Source organism: Physeter macrocephalus, chromosome 3 (genome assembly GCF_002837175.3).
Source record: "Physeter macrocephalus isolate SW-GA chromosome 3, ASM283717v5, whole genome shotgun sequence".
NCBI classification, from domain to species: domain Eukaryota; kingdom Metazoa; phylum Chordata; class Mammalia; order Artiodactyla; family Physeteridae; genus Physeter; species Physeter macrocephalus.
The window spans coordinates 5,833,476-5,856,229 of record NC_041216.1 but is presented as its reverse complement, the minus strand read 5'-3'; the positions used below and the strand labels follow the sequence as shown (position 1 = coordinate 5,856,229).

The following is a 22,754-nucleotide window of genomic DNA, read 5'->3' as shown; positions in this document are numbered from 1 at the left end:
TCCCACATGCCGCGGAGCGGCTGGGCCCTCGAGCCATGGCCGCTGAGCCTGCGCGTCCAGAGCCTGTGCTCCGCAAAGGGAGAGGCCACAACAGTGAGAGGCCTGCGTACAGCAAAAAAAAAAAAAAAAAGCACGATCAGAAGGGCCACCAATAGAGCTTCTGCCAGGCTGGCTTCAGGAGAATGCAGGACATGGGGACAGCAAACCCATGGAAGAAGGGAAGCGTTTTGATGTCCCTAAGCAAACATTCAGCAGGCAAAAATGAAATCAGGTGACATGATCAAGGTACAAAGGGTGACTTTTGAGAATTGGGAGTAGCTTATGGCAAGCAATTTCAATCAGATGAAATATGCGTCATCTTAGAAAAACATCCTGCCTATAGCACTTCACTGTCCGAACCAGAGAAATGGTGTGGTCTGGTGAAAAAAGAACACAGACGTGGGAATACAAAAACCCAAAAGCAAGGTCCAGGTCCAGGGTTAACTCACCAGGGACCCATGACAAATCACTCCCCTCAATGGGCCTCTGTTTTCATCTATATAATGGAGAGGACAGAGTTCAAGAGTCCCTGAATTTAAAAAATGCAATGGAGGAAAAAGGAAAGCATACCTATCGCCAAAAATCTGCTCCAAACTAGCTCCCTTGTATTAGAATTGTCTCCAGAGGAGCCCTTTATTTATTTATTTTTAAAATTTTATTGGAGTATAGTTGATTTACAATGTTGTGTTAGTTTCTGGTGTACAGCAAAGTAGTTCAGTTATACATATACACATATCCATTCTTTTTTTTTTTTTTTTTTGGCCACACCATGCAGCCTGTGGGATCTCAGTTCCCCCGCCAGGGATCGAACCTGGGCCCTCAGCAGTGAAAGTGCTGAGTCCTAACCACTGGACCACCAGGGAATTCCCAATATGTTCATTCTTTTTCAGATTCTTTTCTCATATAGGTTACCACAGAATATTGAGCAGAGTTCCCTGTGCGATACAGTAGATCTTTGTTGGTTATCTATCTTATATATAGCAGTGTGTGTATGTTAATCTCAAGCTCCTGATTTATCCCTCCCCGCCACGCTTCCCCTTTGGTAACCATAAGTTTGTGTTCAATATCTGTAGGTCTGCATAGGAGCCTTTTAGATCTCAGAAAATTTAGTCTAGGATGATAAACCAAGTGATGATTAAAACAGAAAAAGGAATAATATCATGGGCCAGGGACATTCCATCATCTTAGTATCTATGGCTGAGTTTCTCTAATATGTTGTTATGAAAGACCGAAAAACATGGCAATAACATTTTGCAGCTTTTCCCATCAAGAGGTAGAGTCTTTCCCCATCCGGAATCTGGGCTGACCTCACAACTTGTTCCAACAAATAAAACATGGCAGAAGTGGTACCATGCGAGTTTTGGAGCCTGGGCCACAAGGAGCCTTATACCTTCTGCTCTCAAACCCTTGCTACCACTTAGGGAAGCCCGGGCCAGCCTACTGAATGACAAGAGCCCATGTTGAGGGAGAGGCCCAGTGAGCAGCCAACACCAAGAAAGTGAGGGAGGCCTCCTTGAACCCTCTGGCCATCACAGCTGCCGTCTGACTGTAACCACACAAATGAGCCTGGGCGAGACCAGTAGAAGAGCCACACCGGAAACTCACAGTCATGAGAAGCAATAACTTGCTGCTGTTTTAAACCACTAAAAACGTCAGGGAGTCTGTTAAATAGCAATACACAACCGATAGAGTAAGCAAACTCTATGGAGGCTAAAGAATCCTCAGGTCCCTGGGAAGGTAGGCACGGGAGTATCTTGTTTGACTGGCTTGGCTGCTACACAGTTCTGGATGTTTCCTTGTGGCAGGTAACTCACCAGCTCTCTAATACTTTCTAGCGGCAGGTCCAAGATTGGCTCCTTCATGTAGCACAACGTGTGAATGGGCGATCCAAAACAGCTGGGCAGGTAGTTCCCAGACACGGACAAAAAGTAATCCTTTCCCCTGTCCAAGTGTAAAACCAGAATGTCCTCGATATTGTCTTCACCGGAGTTGAGCTTTGTAGCTGTGGTCTTATTTACAAAGAGCTCCAATTCAATCTCAATGGCAGAATCTGAACAAAAACATACACGGTAACGCTGGTTGGCAGAAGGCAAGAGGAAAGGGGGAGAGAAGACGAGCGGGAAGAGGGTGAGGAGGCATACAGGGTTAGGGGAGAAAATACGAGGCACCAGCCAACCCACAAGAATTTACACGCTCAGCGCTCAAAAGACACGTGAACAAGGAGTTTAAGGTCCAAGGGGGAATATGAAAACAGTAAACAAGAACATGAACAGGTAACTGCTATAAAACTCGTGTTCTAAGTAGCACAGCTCAAGCTAGAAATGATTAATACAATAAGAAGGCGTGGCTCAAAGACCTTGCCCTGAGCCAGCTCAGATGAAGACACCCTATCCAGTAGAAAATACAGCACGTTATCAGACTGTGAACTGTCCACAAGACAGGCTTAACCCCTCTGCCTCACGGCACTACAGAGAGTGCCAAGGACAAGTTGGGGGCAAGACGCGGGTGGTACATTCTAGGGCCAGACATAATTTTTCTGGAAGACCACCCTATTACCTTTGCCCACAAGAGCGGACAGTTGGGAGTTGATTATAGTAAGACAGAGGGTGAAAACGGCTCCTTTAAAGGCAACGTCTGCTTTACAGTACTCCTGTGTCTTCTCTCCCTGCGAAACTGTGGAACATCCACATGACTGAGAATGCTTTTGGTTTTTTGTTATTTTGTTTTGTTTTGCGGTACGTGGGCCCCTCACTGTTGTGGCCTCTCCCATTGCGGAGCACAGGCTCCGGACGCGCAGGCTCAGCGGCCATGGCTCACGGGCCCAGCCGCTCCGCGGCATGTGGGATCTTCCCGGACCGGGGCGCGAACCCGTGTCCCCTGCATCGGCAGGCGGATTCTCAACCACTGCGCCACCAGGGAAGCCCGAGAATGCTTTTGAAACTGAACTCATGCTCCTTACTATTTTATATTTTATTTATGGATGGTTCAACCACAGGGCTTTGAAAAATGTTCAAGCAGACAACAAAACACTCAGACACAAAACGCTTATTCCAGGAGAATGAGCAAAGATAGGGTAGGGTGTTCCCCAAACTAGCAACCAGTAACCTGGGAACGGAGGCCTTACCTGGCAGGAGGAACCCTCGGCTGGGGTTGGCACTCAGCCACTGCTTACAGTAAGATTCTTCCTCAGGCTTGTTTATGAATTCAAACTGACACGGTACTTGTCCATTCCGAATGGTAAAGGACTCTACCTGCAGCTGCATGTACTTCACATCCTGAAAACAGAACTGCGAACAAGCCCAGGACCAGTCAGACCAGTGCCCTCTCCTTGGCAACCTGCCTAGCCACCCCAAATGGGCAATCCTTGCCCTTTATGGAAAGAAAACGAAGGACCATCTCTTTCAAATCATGTTTCTGCTTTTAAGTATTTACCTGGGAGGTCACAGCTACCATGAAAGACCAGTCGTCTGTGTTTAACTCAGAAATCCTAAACTCAAAAAACTCACGTTGTTTTATAAATAAATTTCCTAACAGAATCCAAGTTTAAATCTTCTATACACAAAGACCATATCCAAAACACCCTTCACACATTCCACTCCCAAAATCAAGCTCCTCCTTCCAAGTAGCTGGACATCTAGGGCATTAAAAATACCCTCACCATAAGTCCTCATTTAACTGACTTTTTGGTACAGTCAATTCTGAACGGTCTATGCTATGGCACATCTATGAAACATCTTTAGCCCTAACTTGACTTCTCCCAACGCCCATTACCTTTCCATACTGCCTTCCTTCCCATCAATTCATACGTACCCAAAATTTGGGACTCAATTTAATCTCAAAGCAAAGCATCACTAGGAAGACAAACCCAGTGCAAGAATACACACCAGCTATACTAAGACCAAATGAAACACATTTTGGATCCTCTGTGCCTTATTTAACTCATGGATGGCCCACGTATGGGTAAAATATATGAGCCACAAAAGGTTACAGGCTTCTGGTTTAGAAGATCAGGAGGTGAACCAACAACCCCTCTCTTGTCAGCTGGCATCATCAGCCTCACTTTATCTAGAAGCAGCCGATCAAGACTAGAGTCCAGTAGTCTGACAGGTGCCTCTTGGAATTCTGAGCCCCAGCAAGGTGAGATTTACGTTCTGTGAAGAGAAGAGCCTGATGGCTTAGCACGTCCTTCCTACCTCTCGCTTGGAGAGGGACACAGAAGGAATGCTGTCATTTTCCATCTTATCCAGGGAGCGAACAATCTCCTCCAGAGTCTTCCGATAAAGCTCTTCATTTACGACCCTCACCTGGAAGGGAAACAGCAGAGACTGAGTGCTTTGGCTTCTGCCCATGTCTTCTTTTTCAGTTTAGAGGACATTCATGGCCTTGGGTAATAGCAGTTGATAGCAAGGCAGAAAGTGAATACTAAATAGATTTAATTTAACAAACAAAGAACCCAATTAACAATAGATGTAGAAGGGTGCCCCAGAGGCAAAGCTTCTGATAAAATCAACTGCTTCCTGATTAGCAGAAAACAGATGCGGGAGTGAAAGCTTGGTTGGCAGTTCTGCTGGGTCTTACGCCCAGGGCAGAAAGACGCCCAGTGCCTGGCTCTGCTATGCTTGCTGCTGCCGACAGGTCTGCAGTGAGGAGCTTCTCCAGGGCTTTGATTTAAAGCAGCATTTCTCAGGCTTTTTAAAACCTGTACTCCATCAGCCAAGAAGATTTTCTCAGGCCTTCCCTTCCTTTTTTTTTTTTTTTTTTTTTTTTTGCAGTATGCAGGCCTCTCACTGTTGCCTCTCCTGTTGCGGAGCACAGGCCCCAGACGCCCAGGCTCAGCGGCCATGGCTCACAGGCCCAGCCGCTCCGCGGCACATGGGATACTCCCGGACCGGGGCACGAACCCGCGTCCCCTGCATCGGCAGGCGGACTCTCAACCACTGCGCCACCAGGGAAGCCCGGCCTTCCTTATTTAGAATTACAATTTTTGTCATTCTCCAGTAATAAAACCTTACCTATAACATTCATTAGGCTTTTTGCAAACCACCCACACCCTCGTAGATTCTGATGTGCCTCTACCCGCACCCTTGAGAATTGGTAACATAAAGAAACACAGAAGTCACTGAAGAAGAGATACGAATGGAGAATACATAAATAAAAAGGTGTTTACTGTAAATCAACTATACTTTGATTTAAAAAAAGAAGAACAGATTACAGAAAAAGAAAAAAAAAGACATTCAACTTCACTAGTAATTAGGGAAGTGTAACCTAAAATAATGGAGTATCTTTCTCTTTTGGCTCACTGGGTTGGCAGAAATTTAAAAGATTGATAAAACCCAATATTAGCCAGGATGTGGGAACATTAGCTCATCCAGAGTCGTCAGAAGTGTAAAATGGTAAGGAATGTCGGGAGGATAATGTAGCAGACTCTAATCAATTTAGAATACATGTTTCTCTGAACCACTAATTTCACCTCTAGGAATTTCATTCTACCGAAATATTCACTACAGTATGCAAAGATATATGTGAAGGGTGATCACTATAGCAATGAATACAATAGCAACATTCTGGAAACAACGTAAATGATCAATATATATTGGGGCTGGCCAAAAAGTTCCTTCGGATTTTTCCATAATATCTTCTGGAAAAACCCGAAGGAACTTTTTGGCCAGCCCCAATATATTGCGGTTCATCCATACTATGAAATATTTTGCAGCCCTTTACTGACATGGAAAGACCTCTTAAAACATAGCCAGTGGGGAAAAAAGATGTTCTCAGAACAATATGCATGATATATCTCTTTTACAAAAAGGGAAAAAACTTCCTCTATGCTATATATAGAATACTGACACACACTTGCAAAGAAAAAGGTCTGGAAAGATACAGTCCAAAGAGCAAAGGGGAACCTCCACGTATGTAGAAACACATAGTAGAAGTCTCCAAAACAATTATGAATTAAATTTAAACAGCTTCCTCACACTCAAGGTAGGAGGAGGAGACCAGAAAGACAAAAGTGGTCTCAGGTGTGGGAACCAATTCCCTAGAGGATGACGAACACAGAGGCACCAGCTGCCCACCTACCCCGATGTCAAACACTGAGCTGACGGGCTTGTGGTCACTGGTCTTCAGGGCCATGTGGCTCTGGTAGCTCAGCTGAGTGATGTTCTTCCCTTTCCAGAGGACCCGGTCACACCAGGCGGGAGCACGACACTTGTCGCTGAAACGCAAAGTCCACACTGGGAGCCCTCCCAGGCACAGCAGCGCCCTCACCTGGTGAGCTCCCTGGCTCAGCTAGGGGTGCCGGGGCAGTCTTCCAGTCCATGCAGCTGGAGATCTGAGAGGGCAGGGGCGATTTGGGTCCACTGGGGGGTAATGTGTATCCTAAGGGTATCACCCCAAACAACGCGAAAGCTCAGAGCCAAAACACCGTTCAGAATGATTCTCTGCACTCTACTGTCCTATGGGGATCAGGCAAGAGTCATAGCCATTTGAGGGTGAAGGACTCTGTGGTCCTCAAAAGATGGTGGTTAAAACAGGTCGTGAATTCCTACTGCCTGGGTTCAAATCCTGCTTCTACGCTTGCCTTCTTGGGAGGCTCTTGAATTTTGAGGGTTTCAGTTCCCCGATCTATAAAATGAGGATAGTAAATCATACCTACTTCAATGGGTTGCAAGTAAAGTGTATTGAACAGTGCGTGACATCCCACAGGCACTAATAAAAATATGAACTATTAGGTAAAGGCCAAGTACAAGCTCGGTTTGCTGCAATCATCACCCTAAGCGTAGCGGGAAGGTAAACGAGCCTCAAGAATTCTTATGAAGCAAAGGCTAAGGCGGTCAACAAAATGACGTGCGGGAAGGCAGGCTGCTTAATGAACAGATACTAAGAGAATGTTTGACCTGAGTACAAAACATGGGGAAGAAGTGACAGGAAACCTATCTTTTTCTTTAGGTCAATGAGGGCAAGTGCTTCCATAACTTTCTGAGTTTCCATCTGCTCAGCCCCCTGAAGCAACCTCTGACCTACCTGGTATCCCAATCGTCAGAGCCAGTGTCATACTTGTAGGTGGGCTGGAACGTAAGCTCACCCTCGCTGAAGCCTTTGAAGACAGCATTTGCAGCCACCTGAGCTCTCAGCTACACGAAAGGACAGATGGAAAAAAAAAAAAAAATCTCAGGATAACTGCTATTTGATGCATTTTCCCCTCTAACCTGCCTTCCTATGTGATAAAAGTGCATTCCCAGGACTTTGATAACAGTTAAAAAAAAAAAAATCTCAGGATAAAAAGGTCAAACCTTGAATTAGCAGAGGAAAGGAAATCAATCTGGAATCCAATCTGGAATCCACACTCTAACCCCAAAGGAAAGGCCCATGAGAAAGCTATTCTGTAAGATCTTGAGTTAATTAACTCCTAGGAAGAGGAGCATGCTAACCATTCCTCCACCTGTTATACAGTTTTCAAGGCTCTTTTATAAAAGTGTACCCACATCCGAGGGGCCTGAGTACCACCTTACTGAGATGTCCCTAGGAGGATTGGGTACCAAAGGACATAGAGATTTTTCTCTTCCAGGTATCAACTGTGCTTCATCTGTGTAGCACAGTTGTTCCAATTATACAGAGGGATAGAACTGCATAGAACAAGGTCTGGAAAGAAACAATCCAAAAAGCAAAGGGGAACGTCCATGTATGTAGAAATATATAGTAGAGATATACCCAAACCATTATGAATTAAGTATAAATTTAAATAATTTTTTAAAGGAGTTTGTCAAATCAGTTAGATGAACTGGGGGAAGCTCTACGCTTTGGTTTCCCCATCTGTAAAATTTGGACTTATAATAGAATCTGCCTCACAGGATTGTTGCAGAGATAAGCTGTCAGCTTAGAACACTGCCTGACACGTTACGATAGTAACTAGCCCCCCTGTCACTGCAGTGATTCTAAGAGCTCCTTCTCAGCAAGACAGAAAACACAGGTGTTCCTGCCTCCTCCCTGGAGCGCCAAGCTCGGCACTGTGTGGACTGGTGAAGAGCCGTCAGCTCCAACTTTGAGATACAGTCAGCTGTCCAGGGGACAGCAGCTGACAAACCCCAAAACGTGAATTCCTAAAGAAAACCATTAAGAAAAAAACAACAGGAAACTTAAAAAATTTAGGTATTAGTGCAAGATGATTCTTAAATGGGTAAATACAGACCGTAAAACCGTCTGGAAAGCAGAGAAACACACAGACTGGGTACTATTACTTAAGGAAAGACCAGAAAAGAAGGCAAGAGGAGGGACTTCCCTGGTGGTGCCGTGGTTAAGAATCTGCCTGCCGATGCAGGGGATACGGGTTCGAGCCCTGGTCTGGGAAGATCCCACATGTCGCGGAGCAACTAAGCCCGTGAGCCACAACTACTGAGCCTGAGCTCTAGAGCCCGCGAGCCACAACTACGGAAGCCCATGTGCCACAACTACTGAAGCCCATGTGCCTAGAGCCCATGCTCCGCAACAAGAGAAGCCACCACGATGAGAAGCCCACACATTGCAACGAAGATTAACCCCCGCTCGCCGCAACTAGAGAAAGCCTGCACACAGCAACGAAGACCCAACGCAGCCATAAATAAATTAATTAATTTTTTTAAAAAAGGCAAGAGGAGATGGTATTGAACTACCAGGGAAATGAGAATGCCGCAGTCCAGAAAACAGAGGTAAGAAATAGATAGTTACAGAACAGACTGGGTTAAGGCTGAAATGGGAATTAAAAGAGAGTAACTTACTAAGGAAAAGAGTGGAAGAGAAAAATGGATCGATAAAGACATTATTCCATAAAGAAAGACATAACAGACTTGAGATTTTTTTTTCCCCCTTCAACTGATCTGTACTGGGGGAAAAATAAAGGAAACAGAAAGATGTAGACTAATGACAATACGAAGATGATTGAAAGGGAGATACAGGCTAAAAAGAAAAAGGGCTGTAACATTTTGAACAACTCTGACCACTTGAACAGTTTCGAAATCTATTGAGAGCAGTAGCCTGAAGAAGGTCAGAGAGAAACAGATTTCTCTTGTCCTGGGAAACGGCTAGTGCTTTGAGAAAGGAACGCTAAACCAAACAATGGTGGAGGAGAGCACCATACAGAACTGCTTCCTGTAGGAAGTGAAGACAGCCATTCAGAAAAAGAGTGGTCACGCACACTGGACAGATCTGGTGAGGGGCAGGGGCAGGGTGAGCGGGAGGGCCATCCAAAACATCAGTAAATCATCTTAAAAATACCAAGTATCTTCATTATGAGAGGCTTGGCTCCCTTTGGGCCCCACCTTGAATGACTGAATGAATGGGCACGCCTGCAAGAGAAAGAGAGCAGCTCTTGCCCCCGGGGGAGATAAGCCTCAAGGGAACAGCCAGGGGGCAGACAACTGTGGCAGAGGGGAACGCAGATAGGAAGGAAGGAGCAGATAGGAAGGAAGGAACGAAGGGAGGGAGGGAGGGAGGGAGGGAGGAATGATGGGACACCAGCTCCTCAGGGAACCCTCCCAAGATGAGCAAGAAGAGGCTGCAGTTGGGCAGCCAGGCTTTTCTGTGCCCTCCCGTGGAGGGACAGCTGCCTGAAGAGGGCCCAGGTGGCCATCGGTACCTGGTCATTCGCATACAGGGTTTGAAAGGCCTTCTCTTCGATGAGCTTTTTCACTTTTTCCACATCCAGCTCTTCTATTCTGTAGTTGAGGTCCCCCAGCCACAAGATCACACTGCGAGGACAGAGCACAAAGGTCACAGGGTTTAGGAGGGGCTTCACCGGCTCTATCCGGTGTGCTCCTGACAGAAGGCCCCGGAGGCCCAGCCTCTGGGGAGCTGGGCGGGGAAGGGACTCGGCTACTCAGGCTCTCTTTTCCTCTCGCCATCCCATTTAACACCACGTCTAGCATGCTGCTTACGCAATTATCTTGGTCCAAGTTCACTGTAAACAGTCTTGAGTTCTCCTTGACTATTTTATTCTTGCACGGCTGGAAAGATAGTCTAATAAGATCTAAAAGCAAGACAATAATTTACCTCTCTCCCGGGAAGAGGCAAAAAAGGTCAAGTATTGGGAGCCCTGTCAATCACTCAGGGACCCCGGACCGGATGATGCTATGATGCCGCCTCTTGCCTCCACCCACCCTCCAGTCCACAAAACGCACTCGCAGCCTTTGTTTCTGGAGCTGAGTTCCTCTGAAACAAAGCTCAACCCTTCCAGTGGAGTCTAGCTTTAACCACCACTGTATCATTGGTTGGCTCTTTCTGCAGAGTGTGACAGGTATTTTATTACACCTGCTGCTTTGGGAAAATGATGACTGGATGCTCCCAGGTGACATCGCACATCCCATGAAGACCAATACCGCTTTATTTGAAGCCAAGAACCAGGTCATGAGAGAAGCCACGCGGCAGCATACACACACCAAAATGAATGCATCCACGAGCTAAAAGCAGACAAACTGACATGCACGGTGCAACCTCACAAACTAGGATGCTTCAGGGTCAGCAGAACGGGAGACACAGTCCCTGCTGGGTTCCCTGGAGAAGAGAAGCCATCCTGGCAGCTTCCAGAACACCAATCAAGACAGTTCTACCACCACAGCAGGCGGACGAGAGGCTGGGCTCTGTGTACTCCCTGGCAGACACCACAGCCCCAGTGGCTTCTTGTCATAAAAGAAGGGGCACATGCTCCAAGTGTTAAGTCTGAAATTCCAGTATGCCTTGAATTTAGACAGAGAGCAAGTATTGGAGATAAAGGAAATACAGAGAATAGACAAAAATCAGCGCCAGATGCTCCAAGCAGCTGCAACCACGGCTCTGTAAAGTTGAATCAAGAGGCAAAAAAGACTAAGTGAAGACAGAGAAATGCAGCCCAATTCTCAATTACACAAGCTTCTGGAGAGAACAGGCAGACAGAATCCTGAAACATACTTCTAAACCTGTGCTTGAGATGCTCGCTCTGGGGTGGCTTTCCTCATGACACTGCATCAAGGTAGACCCATGTTAAAAATAAATCTTACACATTTTCCAGGAACAGATGGTGTCTGAGAAAGATTCTAGAGGTCTGCCAGATGGCAGGTTGGGAAACGAAAAATTTCCAAGAGAGGTAATCCCTGTGTAACTGAGAGTTGGCTGGAGCTCCCACTCAGGCGGTGGGAAGCCTCCCCCGGCCCCCTGCCTAATGAAATAGAGAGCCCGCAACCTGGCCCGTGGGGCCCGGTGCACCTTGTCGGGGTGGAAGGCCAGACTCACTCGTGCTTGCTGATGGTGAGAGGGGGGAGGCTTGGGTCAACCTGATGAAACTGCATTCGAGAACAAATGTCTCTGTAGTCTTGGTTCCTCCTCTCATACTCCTCCGTGTGGGCTGCCAGGTGGGAATTGACAACGCAGATGCTGGTGTTGTGAAACTGGAACCGGATTGCCACACCTCCTTTGTTACCCTGTGAAAGGGAGTCCAAAAAAAGACCAGTAGTCGTTTCAACCCGAGAGGTTGCAGAATGTTTTCTCTTAATTAGCCTGCATCATAATCCTGGGAGGTAAGTAAAGCAGTGTTATGGTCCACATTTTACAGGTAGGAAAACACATCCAAGAAGGTAGAACGACTAGCTGGCCAGTGGCAAAGATGAGTCCACTTTTCAGTAAATCACAGGCAAACCACATGCTCTCCCTTCCCCATGGGAAGCTAAGCTCTCGCAGTAGAACCTAAGAGCAGGATTTAACAGCTTCTAGAAGAAGAGAAAATTGCAAACCTACTATTAGCGTTCTTTCTTTCTTTTTTCTTTCTAAGCATTCTTTCTTTTCCTTGGTGACCCAGCATAGTTTCTGCAACATATGTCATGCATTAAATGGGACGACCCACTGGAGGCTCTGGTGTGAAGTGAACACGAGGATTGGGCTATTTGGGCAAATCAGCCAGCGAGTCACTAAAATACAATTTCTGAATGGTCTGCTCCATCTAGCCCTGCTCGATCACGAGGGTACAGTTCACCTCGTAACGCCAGCACCCTCAAACTGGGACATGTGCAGTCACAGTATCATGAGAAGTGGGGTCGAAATCTTAGGGACCAAGGCCCTCCATGTGCCAGACGTACCAACCAGGAACTCACCATCCTCCCCATGATTCCTGTCCCCACCGTCTCAGCTTCCACTTCTGAGATGTACGCTGCATGCTCTTGTTTGACAAATAACAGCAGCATAATCCCAACCAGTCGGATGAGCTTTACCTGGAAGAGAGACAAGCATTCAAGTCATGGCATTAACTAGGAGTCAAAAGGAAAAGTAGTCCGGAAGCTGGCTGAGAGTATTACTGTATCTCCTCCTCCACACCAGGACACAGGGTAATCACCCGAGTGACTCCGTGATAACCTCAACTGCCTACAGGTGCCAAGACCTGCCTCTTTCACACCCAGAGACGCCTCTTGCAGAGGGCCTGGAACTGAAAATCTCAGGATCCTTAGGGCTGGCTTCTGATGAAAGTCGCAGAAGAAGTGAAAAGTTATCTTAGCATTTCTCTGCATAGCAACAAAAATATTAGAAGGTCCCCGACTCCTCTCTTACCTTTGCATATTTGGCATCCGGATGAAGACCCTCTGATACAGCTTTCAACCACTCTTCCTCCTTCGGGGTATCATGGAAGAAAAAGGCTTCTTTACTCAAATCAAGCTCCTGGAACCTATTCGGAGAAGCAACCAGTCAGAGAGTAGAGAAGGGTAACGTGCGAGATGGCTCGTTCACAGGTTGGTTTGGGTGTGTAAGGCCTAGCTTTCTAGCTAAACTGCAGGACCCTCAAGAGGGAAGAAAAATATACACTTAGCGACAAGGGACTAACTTCCTTAGTCAAGGAACTTACCAGGTGCTTTCACAAGCAGCAGTCCATTTCTCCTTCATAATGAACCCGAAGTAGTTACAAGAGTCTCATTTTATATCCGAGATCACTAGCTCGCCCAAAGCACCAAGTGGCAAATGGGTTCTACATAAATTCCAAATTCTAGGCCCTTTCCACTCCCGTACAGGCTTCTTTGCTGTCCCCTCCCCACCAACAGTACCCAGTGCAGTGGTGACAAGATAGTAGGTGTGAAAAAAAAAATGACTGATGGATGGGGCCTTTTTTTTCTTTTAAGCTAACCTTCCTTCCCTGACAAAAGGTATTTTTGCTTTGTGACCAACAAAGTGTTGAATGTCTAAGTAATTAAATTCAGTTCAAGGTGCACCGATCTTAACAGAGGGCTGCGCTCAAAATTAAATATTAGCATTCAAATGCCAAGCACATCACTTGAATAGTGCCAGAAATTTGTTTACTGTGAGGAAGCACACTAACAGGGGAACAGCTGTTATTAAGCGCATGCTCACTGTTCAATCCCTTCACCTGCTGTGAATTCTCAGTTATAGATCCATGCCCCCACCCCTTCAACCACAGCTACACGTTCTGGAAAATGCAGAGGCAACTAGAAGAGAGGCACTCACCCCACACAGTATACATCTGGCGCCTGGATACCATGGCTGAGCCAGGGCCGGAGGCACTCCTTAGGGGACTGTCCATTCACATTGTATGTTCCCACAAAAAACCTGGTGCCAAAGACAATCAAGCAGTCACCTGGGAGGACTATGGACATGACGGGGAAAAAGCACTGGATGCTGATTCTGCTCGGTTTCTGTCTCTTTGGACTGGAATTTGAAGCCTTAAGAAATGTCACATCTATCCTAGACCAGTGCATGTGGCACCAAGGGGTGACGTGCAGTCTGCCGTGGTATTTGTTGCTTTTGTGATAACTTCAAACAGTAGAGGCCCACTCCTAACATTCCTACTTAGCTTTAACAGCCATTAGAGAGCCGTAACCCACGAAATGACTGTTTACTGTGTGTACCAGTGAAATGAAAAAAACAAAAGTACCCTGGTAACTACTTTCCGAAAGAAAGCAACACCAGTGTTCAGACAATTCACTGTTTATATTCCTAGAAGCAACGTTACTTTGTGTTATAGTCCCAATGCAATGATTTTAAAAGATCTGGCAGTCATAAAAAGGAACAAAATTGGGTCATTTGTAGAGACGTGGATGGATCTAGAGACTGTCGTAAGTCAGAAAGAGAAAAACAAATATCGTATATTAACGCATATATGTGGAACCTAGAAGAATAGTACAGATGAACCGGTTTGCAGGGCAGAAATAGAGACACAGACGTAGAGAACAAACTTATGGACACCGAGGGGGGAAAGTGGGGGTGGTGGGGTGAATTGGGAGATTGGGATTGACATATATACACTAATATGTATAAAACAAATAACCAATAAGAACCTGCTGTATAAGAAAATAAATAAAATTCAAAAATTCAAAACTAAATAAATAATAAAAAGATCTGGCAGAATCCTTCACCCTTTATTCATGTAACTTTCGCTCATCTTGCCTAAAAAGATTACCAAACACTAACTTCCTCTGACTAATTTCAATTCAAATGACTTTCTTCAAAGGCCCCACCCAAATGACCAAGGGATACACAGAGGGATAAGCAAAAATCAGGATCTCTCTCCTTCTTCTGCACACGTGTATCTCTTTAAATACTTCTGCAACCATTTGCAAGTTGCGTCACTCCCACTACACCACACATCCCACAGTGCCTGGCCAGAAAAGGCACAGAATAAATGCCTGCTAAGGAAGAGTGAAAGGAATCACTCATTTAGAAAATGATGGGAGGGACTTCCCTGGTGGCGCAGTGGTTAAGAATCTGCCTGCCAATGCAGGGGACAGAGGTTCAATCCCCAGTCTGGGGAGATCCCACATGCCGCGGAGCAACTAAGCCTGTGAGCCAGAATTACTGAGCCTGCGCTCTAGAGCACACGAGCCACAACTACCGAGCCTGCGCGCGCTGCAGCTACTGAGCCCACGTGCCGCAACTACTGAAGCCCGCGGCTAGAGCCCGTGCTCCGCAACAAGAGAAGCCACCGCAATGAGAAGCATGCGCACCGCAATGAAGAGTAGCCCCCGCTTACCACAACTAGAGAAAGCCTGCACGCAGCAACGAAGGCCCAACGCAGCCAAAAAAAGAAAAGGAAAAAAGAAAATGATGGGAGGGATTCTGTACAGGATTTGCTTCCAAATCCAGGGTATGGGGGAAGTGCTTAAATTTCAGAGAGCTGAGTGATCATTTTGCTGTGGAAACAGTCTAAGACCCAGTGAGCTACCTGAAGTTCTGGATATAGGTATAATCCTCTTCTTTCTGCATTAGATGTGATTTCACGATTGTATCTCGCAGTCCAAACTTCTGCACGGATAAAATATGAGCCTTGTCTGATACTGTGATAGTGGAGGAGCGAACCATGTCAGTTATTTCAGATTTGGACTTATTCTGTCTAGAAAAACAACAAAAAATATTTTTATTAAAAAAAGTTTTTATCATATTTTGATGAGTCCTCCTTGACAAAGTACGTGAATATAAAGCTAGAAGTTTCCACACATCAGCATCTGAATTTCAGAAGACTACAAAGGCTAAAGTAAAACTTATTTGCTAAAACAACACTATTTCTATGTAGAACAAAGTAAACTTATATGTTGTTGATTGTATAGTACATTGGTCCAGAGATAATAAATTTGTAGAATCTCAGACTGGAAGGAGACCTGGACGATAATCTAATCTGATCCCTTCATTTTTCAAATGAGAAAAATGAGACCCAGCATCGTCAATGATTCATGCGGCTGGATGGCAGCAGAGTGTGAATCAGAACTCGGTTTAGACAGTGCTCTTTCTGGACCCTGGGCCTCACGTAACAAGACTATAGAACTATCTAGATCTTTTGACTTGACAATTCCCCTGAATCTCTATTCCACAGGAATACCGGAAATATAAAGAAAGGCAATGAAAATTTATATTTTATTATTATTTGTGTAGTTTTCATAGTCATACTAAAAATTATTCAAATGTCAACATTTAAAGTTAAGCAAAATTTGGCATAGGTACATAACAGAATCCTAACAAATGCTCAGAAAACTTTTGTTGAAGATTACTTAATGAATTAAGATACATAAAACACTTGAAACAATTTCTGACATTGAATAAATGCCACTAAAGTGCTTAATTTTAGATTGTCACGTACATACTAATTAAAACGATGTAAAATGCATCTATGTATATCAGGAAGGCTCGAAAGTGAATTGAGAATGATAGATTTAGCTACGTTTAAAGTCCAGGGATTGTTCATTACTGTTTAAGTGTGTAATTTAAATACTGACACAAACAAGTTTTTATCTTGACCAGATGATTCCAGCTATGACCAGTAGGGGGCACTGGAGCACACACTAAATATAACAGCATCAGAAAAAAGAAAGGAGTAAATAAAAATGGGGAAAAAGAAGTATCTTCAGAGTCAGGAAACTCCTAAAAGAATGGGAGGGAGAAATCAAATGTTTCTAATCTACATTTCCGTGGTAGGGTTAGATTGCCAGTTTCAAATCCTAGATCTGCCACTTGCTAGCTCTGGATCTTGGGTGAGTTATATAACATCTCTTCTTCACCTGTTTCCTTAGCTGTGAAACAGAGAAAATAATGGTATCTACCTCTTAGGTTAAAGGAAGATAATCCACGTAAGTGTATGATGCCTGGCGCACATAGTAAATGCTCAATAAAAGCCTAACATTTCCTAGGCCAGCGACTGTGGGACAATGGACATCATGCACAGCAATGTCCTCAGTTCTACAGTGAGGAAAACCTCAGCCCTAAGAGGCACAAGTGAAGGGAGAGCTGCATTACCTTAGGAGCAAGTTTTCTGGTTTATCCTGACCCCGGGAGCTTTGGTCCACAAGCAGACCCCTCCCATCTGGTCTCGACTCATCAAAGGAAGAACCACCTAAGGGGAGGAGGAAGGCATTAAAACATACTTACATATGCTTTACCATACAGACCACAGCTTCTCAAACTGTAGTCTGGGAATGACTGGTGGTTTACATATTGCTTGAAACCATAGGAAAGGCCTAGGCTGGTGTCTGGATGAAGCTCCCAGAGAGCAGGATAGAGAGGGCGGTAAAAAGTATTTCATCCAGGTGTCCTTACCCCTGAAAACATAACTGTCCCAGCTAGTTTGACCCCTTTTCTTGGAGACGGAGTGCATTATAGAAGGAACAAAGCTAAGAAATCTGCAGACCTAAGTTCTATCACCAGCTCTGCTATTTATTAACCTTTTGACTTTGCGCAAACCATCTAACCTCTCCTGATCTCAGTAACTTGACCTGTCCTGCCTTCCTCTCAGGCTTATCGTAGGGATCGAATAGTTGACACGAGTAAGCACTTTGAAAGCCACGCAACATATTACAAAATATAACGTAGTGATTTTATTACCATTTACTGCAAGTGAGACTTAAATTCCAAGGAGGAAAAAGCCAAGGGTCAGAGAAGTAAAATTGGGAAGGCCCTAACTGCTTGCCATTGTCAACGTAGCGCCTTGAAAACCAAGGAGCCCAAGGACCTGCAACAAAGAAATATTTGGGGAAAGTTGTTAAATCAAGACAAACTGGAAAAGGAAAATCAATCTGCCAATTTACTGTTTCTTTGCTCCTTAAAAGCCAGATCCCTTGTCAACGGGGAACAGCATGAAGAGGCCACAGAAAGATGCTGCTTCGATCCACAAGGTACAAGGAGCACCAGGGGCATGAAACGTCACTAAGGAATTCTGCTCTGAAGACTATTACTAAACATGGATTTGTCAACCATGCATTCACAAGAACGAGAAAAAACAAACAAAACATTGGAGTTGAAAAAGAAAACACAATCATTTGAAACATGAAAATAGTTACGTTTCAATGCCTCCAATCAATCAACATCAGCTTTCAATTTTGCTTCCTAAATTTGCCTCTCAAATCAATATACTCCTATCCCCAATATCACTATACTAGTCTAGGTTACCAACAATTCCCTAGAACTGGTTGAGGGAGACCCCAACTAGTCTCCCTGCTTCCTCTCTCACCCCACCCTCTCTAATCCAATCTCTACACTGTGGCCAGAGGATTTTTTGAAAAAATGACGACATGGCTTAAAACCTTTTAAAAGCTCCCCACTGGATAAATCGAAGCCCCTTAATACGGCTGCCAAGCCTCCTCCCAGTCTGGATCCTGCCCACCTCTCCAGCCACATCACTCACCACAGCCCCCGACCTCCTCGAATGCCATACTCCAAGTATACTAAAGTTTACTGCAGTTATACAAAGATCCCATAAGAAACTGACTTCCTTCTTCCTAACTCTGCTTTACATGGCTAACTCCTACCCATCCTGTGGCCAGGAGTCAGCAAACTTTTTCTGTAAAGGGCCAGAGGGTAAATGTCCTAAGCTTTGCAGGCCACATAGGCTCTGCAACTATTCAACTCTGCCATTATAGTGTAAAAGCAGCTATAAGCATCAGTATGCCAATAAAACTGTATGGTCACAGATGTTTACATATTATATAATTTCCACGTCACGAAATGTTATTCTCTTTTAATTCTTTTCAAACATTTAAGAATGTAGAAACTATTCTTAGCTCATGGGCTGTACCAAAGCAGGCAGCAGGCTGGATCTGGCCCAGGGGACTGTAGTCATCCAACCCCTGGTATAGGTACATCTTAGAGGCCATTTCTTCTAAGAAGCCTTCTCTGATTCCTCCCAAACTGGTCAGATGCCCTGACACAGATGTTCCCACAGCTCCCTGCACTTCTCCCACAATAGGCTTGATTGCTGTGTGTTGTAACTGTCTCCCCAGTTAGCCAGTAAGCCTACTGAGGACAAGGCTATGCCTTAGTACTAAACCATTTGATATTAAATCTTATATATATTCATCGGTTTATTGCATGCTATTTCTGCTAAAGTGTAAGCCCCATGAGGTGGGGACTTGGTCATCTTTATGCTATTTCCCAGGGACCTGGAGCAGCACAGGTGCATAGCAGGTACTCAAGGAGTCAAATGCAAGTATCAGGAAACAAGTTGAAGTCTAGCTCTACCATCATCTTCCTGTGTGACAAGTTACTTCCTTTCTTCGGGTCTTACTTTCTTCATCTATAAAGTAGGTACTTAAAAAATATCTCATAGGGCTTTACAACGTGCAAAGGCAAACTTTGGAATAATGCTTAGGTGTTGTTTCTGCATGTCAGTGCTTTCTGAGGACTCTGTCAGGCCATCTCCTGGGGACAAGTGGTTTGTCCCTGTGGACTCGGCTTCCGTCCAGGAGTGGGCAGTGTACTGACTGGAAAACCACCTTGCTGACCTGCGTCTCGTTGATGCCCCGACCCCGTATCTCTCTCTGGACTCCGTCCAGCAAGAACTAGAACATCTTCATTCATGACTTCATGTAACGAAATGTTAAGGCACGGTTGGGGGGATTTCCAGCCACAGAGCAGTCTTCTCAGAATCTCTTCCCTCCTGAATCTGGTACGGAAGCTAGCCGTCAGCAGCTCTTTACCAAGTTTACCATCGCACAGCCCCACGGTCCCCTCTCCGGCCACAGCTTCCTGCCTTATCTCCTCTTCTGCTTCCCTACTCGCACGCTGCCCTTTTTCCAACCTCAGACCTGCAGTCCCTTGTCACCCAATCGAAGAGGTGACATCAGGGATTTTTTTTCCTTTCTTCCCATGTTCGGTCACCAAGTCCTACAAATCGTCTCTCCTAAATTTTTCTTTTTTTTTTTCGTACGCGGGCCTCTCACTGTTGTGGCCTCTCCCGTTGTGGAGCACAGGCTCCGGACGCGCAGGCTCAGCGGCCATGGCTCACGGGCCCAGCTGCTCCATGGCATGTGGGATCTTCCCAGACCGGGGCACGAACCCGTGTCCCCTGCATCGGCAGGCGGACTCTCAACCACTGTGCCACCAGGGAAGCCCTCTCCTAAATATTTTTATACCTGAACTTCTCTCCTATCCCTACTGCCATGCCTTAGTTTGGGCCCTTAATATTTCTGGAGAGCACACTCAGTGATTTCCCTGCCGCCATTCTCACCCCCTCCAGTGCATACTGACAACCTCTAGAAGAAAACACAAATCTGAGCAGGTCTTTCCTGTGTGTAAAATCCCTTAATAACTTCTAACACGTTTGTAGTAAAACCCAAACCTCTAAGTATTACATACAAGGACCTTTATAATCAGCCCCAGACTACCTCTCCAGGCCCATCTTCCACCCCCAACTCAAACCACTCCTCTCTCACCCCCAATCCAGTCACATCAAAACCATTTATCTTTTTAAGGGAATTCCCTGGCAGTCCAGAGGTTAGGACTCTGGTTAGGCGCTTTCACTTTCACTGCTGAGGGCACGGTTTCAATCCCCGCTTGGGGAACTAAGAGCCCACAAGCCACGCAGCGACCGGGGCGGGGGGCAACCATTTATCTTTTTAAATGTCGCCTCTTCACCCCCGCCCCACCCCCCGATGCTGGGCATAGTCTAATCACCCTCAAACCCACCTGCATGTATCGAACTTCAAACTCACCCTTCAAGACTCAGCTCAGGAGTCATCTCCTTCGAAAAGCCCTCTCTGGCCCTCTCCTTCTACTCTTACGTACCCAGTGCTTACTTCTATCAAGGCATTTATCATAATTGTAACCATGCTTATTTAATTTTATTTGGCCGAGCTGCGCAGCACGTGGGATCTCAGTTCCCCCAACCAGGGATGAGACCCGGCCCCGGCAGTGAGAGCGCCAAGTCCTAACCACTGGACCGCCAGGGAATTCCCTGTAACCGTGTTTAACTCTTTTTATCAATCTTTCCTCTTGAGCGAGACCACAGGCTTCTGGGAGCAGGGGCTAATGTTCTTCTTCTGTGGCCCCTGGCTTACGGCAACATGAAATGTAGCAGGCAGTCAGTAAACATACACTGAGCGAACAACCTCAGGGCAGGGGTTAAGCTCACAGTCATTTTTGGGTGCTTTCTGATGATCACCTTTCACACCTACAGTTGAAACCATTTCTGAGTAAGAGCCTACCTAGTAGGTCAACCAGAGTGACGACTGCAGCTTGATCTGGACATACAGAAGCAGAGAGTGTTCCATTTCCCTTGTGAATTCTGTGCATCGCACTGCACATCTTACAGAACCCAAACCCCTCTCACGTGCCTGGCTAAATAGATAACACTGACCCTGGAGGCTCCCTCCTTCGCCCAGGCAGCACTATGACATAATACAGACCCACAATCCCTTATCTGAAACCCTTGAAGCCAAGTGTATTTTGGAATTCAAAATTTGGGACATTTTAGAAAGATAATACATAACCTGTACCATGTAATACAGCACCCCAGCAGCCAGAGGCAACATCCAGAAACCAATAACGTTAGTCGTTCCTCAGTGCAACTTATGAGTAGTAACACTTAGTGGGATAAATAAAGCCTAAAAATAGTCTCCTGTCAGTTCAAGCAAATCTTACTGCCAAATTGAGCTTGGGCCAAATTTACAAAAAAAATTTATTTTCCACCTTCAGAGCTTTTAGGACTTCAGAAATACTGATAAGGAATTAAAGGTGGTAGTCAAGAGTATGGCCTATATGCATCAGAAAGGATTGAAATATATGTCTATGTACATATATACCACATGTTTATAAATATACATATATAAATTTAGACAAATACATATACAGATGGGAAAGTCTAGAAAGTATACACTGAATGTCAACAGTAGTCATTTCTCGGTGATAGGACTGCTTTTTCTTTTTGCTTATAGGTACTTTCAAAGTTAGCTAGGGGCTTCCCTGGTGGCGCAGTGGTTGAGAGTCCGCCTGCCCATGCAGGGGACACGGGTTCGCGCCCCAGTCCGGGAAGATCCCACATGCTGTGGAGCAGCTGGGCCCGTAAGCCATGGCCACTGAGCCTGCGCGTCTGGAGCCTGCGCTCCGCAGCGGGAGAGGCCACAACAGTGAGAGGCCTGTGTACCGCAAAAAAAAAAAAAAAAAAAAAGAAGAAAAAAGTTAGCTAAAATAAGATGTATTTATATATATGTATATATAAATGCACTATAATTATATAAAGATATATATATAAGATATACATATTAAAAGATACATTATATATATAAAAGAAATATATATTATAAAGATATATATATATATATATATATACAGGCTTTGGAGTCAGACTTAGATTCCATTTCTGGCCCTGCTACTTACTAGCTGTATGACCCCAAACAAGTTATCTCACTTCTCTAAGCTTCTGCCTCCTGAACTGAACAAAGATAACAATATCCACCTCCTGCTGTCTTCTTTTCTATGGTTAATCGAGGCCACCCCTCACTGCATGGCCAAAAGGTCCTCTAGAAGCCAAACCAGACCTGTTGAAGGCCCAGATCTACAAAACAAAGACAGGAGGCAAGGCCTCCATTTCAATGTTTTATAGCCAGGCCTGCCACTGTCTTGGGGTCTGGGCTTTTCCAAAAACATGACATCACACAAGGAGAAAAAGCAAATTCAAACCAAAATCCAAGTACTCTATTTCTTTTGAGAATTGCCCAAGAGGCAGCAACATTATTCAATGGCTCCTTCTGTCTCCTCCTCCTACTCTGCTTCCCCGCAGCAGGTCCCCCAGTTATTTATAGGTACTCCCCAAGATCCATACCAGTGCTACCCGATCGATGATGGAAATGTTCTACAACTGCACTGCCCAAAACAGTAGCCAGTAGCCACACTTGAACAGTTAAAATGTGGCAAAAGTGAATGAGAAACTGAATTTTTTATTTTATTTACCTAGAGTAAATTTAAATAGCCACATGTGGCTAGAGGCTACAATACTGGCCAGTGCGGCTCTAGAT

General features: G+C 45.3%; 1 protein-coding gene and 1 non-coding gene across 2 annotated transcripts in view; both read right to left on the bottom strand.

Moving 5' to 3' along the window:
* INPP5B (inositol polyphosphate-5-phosphatase B) overlaps positions 1 to 22,754 on the bottom strand; it is a 45,210-nt gene that overhangs the window by 5,199 nt on the left and 17,257 nt on the right. Inside the window, 12 exon segments of the mRNA XM_007101532.4 lie at positions 1,854 to 2,089; positions 3,164 to 3,326; positions 4,233 to 4,343; positions 6,118 to 6,253; positions 7,063 to 7,172; positions 9,650 to 9,761; positions 11,278 to 11,465; positions 12,132 to 12,248; positions 12,583 to 12,697; positions 13,489 to 13,590; positions 15,203 to 15,370; positions 16,765 to 16,861. Coding sequence (XP_007101594.2) covers positions 1,854 to 2,089; positions 3,164 to 3,326; positions 4,233 to 4,343; positions 6,118 to 6,253; positions 7,063 to 7,172; positions 9,650 to 9,761; positions 11,278 to 11,465; positions 12,132 to 12,248; positions 12,583 to 12,697; positions 13,489 to 13,590; positions 15,203 to 15,370; positions 16,765 to 16,861 — 1,655 coding nt within the window.
* Positions 830 to 902, bottom strand: TRNAE-UUC (transfer RNA glutamic acid (anticodon UUC)). The gene has a single exon. It is a non-coding gene; the product is annotated as a tRNA-Glu (tRNA).